Source organism: Carlito syrichta, unplaced genomic scaffold, assembly GCF_000164805.1.
Source record: "Carlito syrichta isolate Samal-C Ts95f unplaced genomic scaffold, Tarsius_syrichta-2.0.1 Scaffold309772, whole genome shotgun sequence".
NCBI lineage: Eukaryota > Metazoa > Chordata > Mammalia > Primates > Tarsiidae > Carlito > Carlito syrichta.
In genome coordinates, this window is record NW_007253868.1 from 64191 (window position 1) to 70665 (window position 6475).

The window sequence follows — 6475 nt, forward strand, 5'->3', positions numbered from 1 at the left end:
TTGAGGCAAGAGGATTGCCTGAGCCCGGGGATTTGAGACCAGCCTGGGCAACTTGGTGAGACCTCGTCTCTACAATAAATCACAAAAACTAGCTGGGCGTGGTGGCGTGCACCTGTAGTTCCAGCTACTTTAAGGCTGAGGTAGAAGGATCACCAGAGCTCAGCAGGTCGAGGCTGCTGTGGGCATGAATGTGCCACTGCACTCCAGCCTGGGTGACAAAAGTGAGACTCCAACTCAAAAAAAAAAAAAGAAAGTTGCCAGAGATCTGCAGTAATTTGTATGGAATGCACTTTTTAATATATGAATAGCAGCAAAGAACAGAAACAATCTGTTTAAAAAAGAATTAGTTGACTAAACTATGGCAGGGGTCCCCAACCTTGGGGCCACAGACCGGGACCAGTCCATGGTCTATTAGGAACTGGGCTGCACATAGAATGTGAGTGGTAGGTGAGCGAGTGAAGCTTCATCTGTATTTATGGCCACTCCCCATTACTCATATTACCACCAGAGCTCCACGTTCTACCAGATCAGTGGTAGCATTAGATTCTCATGGGAGAGTGAACTCTATTGTGAACTGTGCATGGAAGAAACCCAGACTGTGGGCTCCTTATGAGCATCTAATGTCTGATGATCTGAGGTGAAGCTGAGGGAGTGATGCTAGCTCTGGGGAGTGACTGCAAATACAGATTAACATTAGCAGTGAGGTTTGACTGCACAGAGAACATACCAAATCAATTGCTTGCAGACTCATATTAAAACCCTGTCCGTGAGTGGCAAGTGATTTGATATGCTTGAATTGTATAGCTGCATCTGGTAGCAGGCTTTAAGTCAGAATCCGAAACTTATTTTAGTCCACTCGTGGCCCACCCATTATTTTATTTACCACTTCCATCCATGCCTCTTTCTTTAATGGTGAGTTGTATAATTATTTAATTATATATTACAAGGCAACAATAATAGAAATAAAGTGAACAATAAATGTTATGCTCTTGGATCATCCCGAAACCATCCTCAACCCTGCTCGGTCCATGAAAAATTTACCTTCTAAGAAACTGGTCCCTGATGCCTAAAAATGCTGGGAACCGCTAAACTATGGCACATTCAACATATAGGACTACTGTACAACTCAGTTAATAATGTTATTGGGAAATAGCTAAAATTAAGCATTGAGATATTCATGCATGTCATTTAAAAAATAAGTTTACAGAACAGTACACACAACATATGCCTCATTGTCACTTTTTTGTCAGATCTTCCCCCCATTTCTATGTAATGTTCATTAAAAGCCTAATGTTCACTGACAAAAAACTCCATCTTCAAAAATTTATTCTAAAAAAGGAACAGACATGCAAATATTGGTAATGACTGAATATTTATATCAATAGCAGCAAGAATAAAATGGAAAACAAGCTACCTCCAAAACAATATAAAATCGTTTTTGAACACAATGTCAATTCCCCACAGATAATATACTCTCTTTAAGCTAATGAGTTCTTTAAGAGTATTTAAATATTGAGCTCATAAAACCACATGGAGGCTGGGCTGGCTCAACCTGTAATTCCAGCACTTTGGGAGGCTGAGGCAAGTGGATTGCCTGCGTCCACGGGTTCGAGATCAGCCCCAGCAACGTAGCGAGACCTTATCCCTACAAGAAAAGAGTCAAAAAATTTAGCAGGGCATGGTAGCATGCCTGTAGTTCCGGCTACCTGAAAGGCTGAAGTGGAAGGATCTCCCGAGCTCAGCGGGCTGATGCTGGGGTGGCCGTGAGTGTGCCACTGCCCGCCAGCCTGGACTACACAGTGAAACTCCAATAAAAAAACAAAAAACAAAAACCCACATGCATCCTAGAGTCCTAATAGTATGCCTTCCCTGCCAGGTCTCCAGCCTCCCCCTTGCTCCTCCACCCTATCCCAGTCCTGCCTGAACATGCACACATCTACAGCCTCCTGAGATCTGTGTGGCTGTGGTTCCTTCTTTTCAAGCCCACACTCCTCCATGAAAGCCAGCCTTGCACATTGGGATAATTTGGTGGCCCGTACATTTCTTTCCAAGAAGTTACTAGAAATGTCACTTACATTTTATGTTAATGTGGCCAAAATGGCTAGCTGATTACCAAAATCTATGTTCTTCTCTTCCTCCTGGGCACACAGTGAACCAGATTTTTCAGCATTTCCTACATTTAGATGTGGCCCTGTAACTATTTGAGAGCTCATTACTCATTTTATGGTGCCCCTTTCATGCCTGGCCTAAATGGTATTTGCACTTGACCTTGTTTTCTCTCCCTTCTACTGCCATATAGATGATAAACCCTGGATAACACTGGAAGCCAAATGCTGAAAGATATCACAGCCTCAATCAACCTGGTGCCTGACAAATACTGTTTTGCTAATGATTTCACCTCTTTATACTATTAAATGAGCAAAAAGGAACCTTCTACTGTTCTTGAGCCATCATATCTTTTTTTAGGGTACTTGTAAGAGCATTTATTCTACCCACATGATTACTGTCAATTATCGAAATAAATATGCACCATTGGTTTTTTTAAATGCTTCCACCAGACACGAGGATTCTTCTTGAATTTGGTCTTCAATAGTTTTCTTCCCCATTCCCATCTGCCTCAAAATCAAGAGGGAGAAACGTCGGGTTTGCTTCCATGTTTCTCCATTGCTGAAAACAATTCCTATAAGGACAAAAAGAGACCGAGTAATAATATCACCATTGTCATAAATTCTAGCTGAGAATACTCATCTCAGGAAATGATGCTAATGTTTAAGCAGGCATGTGAGTATGGTGGTGTCAGTTTCTGGAATTCCCATCGAGCTCCACCTCACCTGCCTCCTCTTTTAACCCAAACTAGTATTTAATGATTAGGACTATTGATTTTTTTTTTTTTTTGAGTTGGAGTCTCACTCTGTCACCCAGACTGGAGTGTAGTGGCTACTCCTGGTCATCGCAGCCTTGACCTGCTGGGCTCCGGCGATCCTTACACCTCAGCCTTCCAAGTAGCTGGAACTACAGGTGCGCACTACCACGCCCTGCTAATTTTTTGATTTATTGTAGAGATGAGGTCTCACTGCCCAGGCGGGTCTCGAACCCGTGGGCTCAGGCAATCCACTCACCTCAGCCTCCCAAAGGCGCAGGATTACAGGCTGAGCCACCGAGCCTGGCTGAACTCTTGATTTTAAATATTATGAAACTCTTATTCATCCATTAGCTCTTTTAAACCTCAGAATGTCTCTGTGAACCTGGTTTTTCTCTTTGTTTTAAAAGATGCTGATGCTAAGGGAATTAAAATGTTTGCTCTATTATCCCACAGCAACAATGGTGATTCCAAGTCATAAGTTAAATAAACAAGATGGCTTTTCTGAAATTTGAGGGAAAACAACAAGAAAACGCAATTCTCAAGAGAAGGTGAGAATTATACATTGGAAGGAATTTTGTAACAATCTGTTCCTCAGGTAAGAAGTATAGTCATTGACAACACATCTCATTTTAGTGTTCCCGCTCTATGTTAAATCTCTTTAGTAAAAGTGGTCTTAGCATCAAGAAAGTTCAATATCAGATTTCCAGAGTCAAGACCAGATTTTTCCCCCTGAAAAAGATAAGCTTATAGGAAACTTGTCCAGGAAGGCTCTTAGAGAGCAACACAAAGGAGGGGAGAATGACATTCAGGTCTTTTCTCTTTGTGCCAGACCCGGTAATCCACTAGAAGACTGGAGAGTTTATGAGCAACACCAAAAACAAAAGGAAGAGTATTCAAGTACTTAATAAAAAGAACGTTCTAATGTCAATTTTGATTGATATTTACCACATGTTTCTGCATGATCCTCTTTTCAGAGCACAATTTTGCATTGTAAATTGTATCCAATTGGATTCAAATATTCTTATACTTTTTAGAATAGAAGATTGAAGACAAGGTTGGAAATATACCACATCTATCCAGGTTCCGTGCATACTGTACAAGGTCCTAAAAATTGTTCCTGGATATCAGTGACTCAGACAAGTAAACAATATGTTTGGTGTCAAAAATTTAGTCATATTCCCTCTCTCTCTCTATATCTTTCTCATTATCCTAACTAGCCATACTTTAAAATAAATGTGTCTTAGTCACAGATTCATAGAACATTAGTGGCTAGATGGTTTGCTTTCACTGAATTTAATGTTGCACGGAGACTTTGTGTCGCCTTTACAGATTTTAAATATGGAGTAATGATCTTTTATAAATTACTCATATTCTTATTTTAAAATTATGAAAATATGTCCTATAAATATTTTGAAGTGCTTCACCAATTTCTCAGTCTATCTGGAGTCTTTACAACTTACAAACCCATACACATTCCACCAAAATACATACCTAATCCTTGGGCGAAGTTGTCAAACACTGGTAAACTCCCTCTGCCAGAAAATTCTTCTCCCCGGTCAATCAGGGCCTCCTTTATGGCTTCATATCCATGCAACACCACAGTGGGCTGCATGCCAAAATACACAGTGAACACAGAGCCATAATCTTTTGCTAGCTGGAAAAAGAACAAGAGATGGAAGGAAAATAATGACTTTTGAACTGAAATGTAGATAAGTGAGACAGATATTTTCAGTCTTACTAAACAGACATTTTAATATGCATCCACCTGTTATAAAAGTTTTCAACTTTTAGAACAAGTTATTCAGTAAGAAAATATATTATTTAAATGGCAATTATATTATTATTAATATTGCTATCATCATCATCAACATCATCAATAGCTATTCTTGCTTTTACTATGAGACAGGAACTATACAATACAATTCGTTCTGATTATTTTATTAGCTTTTTCTCCAAACCTAAAATTGCACCGAATTTCTCCTTTCTTCCTACAGTTATAATAAATGATGTGTTTCTTCTCCTGTTTAAAGAAAGCCCCTTCAACTTGCCCTACGTGTAGACTACCAATCGTCTTTCACTATTCTTTCTCCAAATCTTCTTTTAACCACCAGATACCTTTAAGCTTTCATAAAACATGAGATCATAGTTTCCTGGTCATATCCTTTTCCTGACTTCATTTGAACTTTTGGATCCACAAAGAAACTGCAAAAAAGTGTTCTTTACAAACAACTAGGCTCTCAAGAATATACAACACAAAGAAACTGGTTCTAATTTTTACAAACACTTTGTTATGGGATTTTCCTGACTCATCAATGCAAATGCACATTTCTACTAATGACTAATGATGCATTCTTTGTTTAATTAATCAATGAAGTAATGTGACCAAAAATTTATGAAATATAAATAAATTCATAAATCTAAGCCTCCTTACCTCTCTTGAGTGATACAGTCTTTGATTGCTATCCAGGTTGCAGTATTCATTCTTGAATAAACATTTATTGTCCTCTGGTCTGTCAATCTCTCCTTTAGTTAAGATGAACGGATCTCATTTCTTTCTATTAGCATGCATATTAAAGTTGTATCTGGGTGTCCAGTGGATACTTTCCTTTAAAGTCATTTCTTTAAAACTTGGAGTCTGAGTCTATATTTCATTTAGCTATAGGACTAAACTTATTTATTCCTTGCAAACAACTAAGGTAAAATCAATCACACTTACCATGCTTAGGGATTTGCTGAAGTCCTTAGTACCTAACTGTATAATATTTCCAATAATTGGGAGAGGAGTAGGGCCAGGAGGGAGCTTCTTTTTGGCATAGCTTCCATTCAACAGAGTAACAAGAATCAAACAAGAAAGACAAGTCACCAGGATGATGAAGAGATCCATTGATGTGCTTTGGGTAAATGCAAATGAAAGCTTAGAATCCAAATATGTTATAAACACTAAGTGTAGGCGTATCACCAAACATGTAATAAGTCTTTGACCTTTGAATCAATATTTGTTTATCTTTGGCACACCTTGACCTGCTAGTAGAAATGATAACAAAATGTCACATTAGCATTGGTTAATTTCTATGTTATCCTTGGAAATTTCAATTCAAAAGAAACTCTCTATAAACCCAAGAACAAACTAAAACCATATTAGTAAGAAAATATAGGTTCAGAGCAGAAATAAGTAAAATAGAGACGAAAAGATTCCAAAAGATCAAAAAAATAAATAGTTGTCTTTTTAAAATGATAAAATGAACAAACCTTTAGCTAGAATAACAAAGGAAAAAAATGAGAAGAATGAAGTCAATAAAATAGATTAAAACGAAGACATTACAACTGATGTCAAAGAAATATGAAGAATTACAAGAAGCTATTATGCTTATTCCCTTAAAGCTGCCCTGAAAAGCGAAGCTTCATCAGCAATGGGGAACTAAAATCATTTCCAGACATCCTTAAAAGAATATGCTGCTCCTAGACCAGGCCTTCAATTTTTGATTTAGTTTGCTAATATTTTGTTAAGAATTTTTGTATATAAGACTGAAGTCAATAAAATAGATTAAAACGAAGACATTACAACAGATGCCAAAGAAATATGAAGAATTATAAGGAGCTATTATGCCTATT

At 37.9% G+C, this 6475-nt stretch overlaps 1 protein-coding gene across 2 annotated transcripts in view; it reads right to left on the minus strand.

Annotated features, from left to right (window-relative positions):
• Positions 1 to 5747, minus strand: part of LOC103270233 (cytochrome P450 2C3-like) — a 28931-nt gene extending 23184 nt beyond the window's left edge. For both annotated transcript variants that reach the window (XM_008067765.1, XM_008067764.1), the window contains exons 1-3: positions 5580 to 5747; positions 4355 to 4517; positions 2531 to 2680 (exon numbers count right to left, since the gene is read on the minus strand). In XM_008067765.1, the coding sequence (XP_008065956.1) occupies positions 2531 to 2680; positions 4355 to 4517; positions 5580 to 5747 (481 nt within the window). The remainder of the gene's footprint in view (positions 1 to 2530; positions 2681 to 4354; positions 4518 to 5579) is intronic.
• Positions 5748 to 6475: the final 728 nt, after the last annotated feature.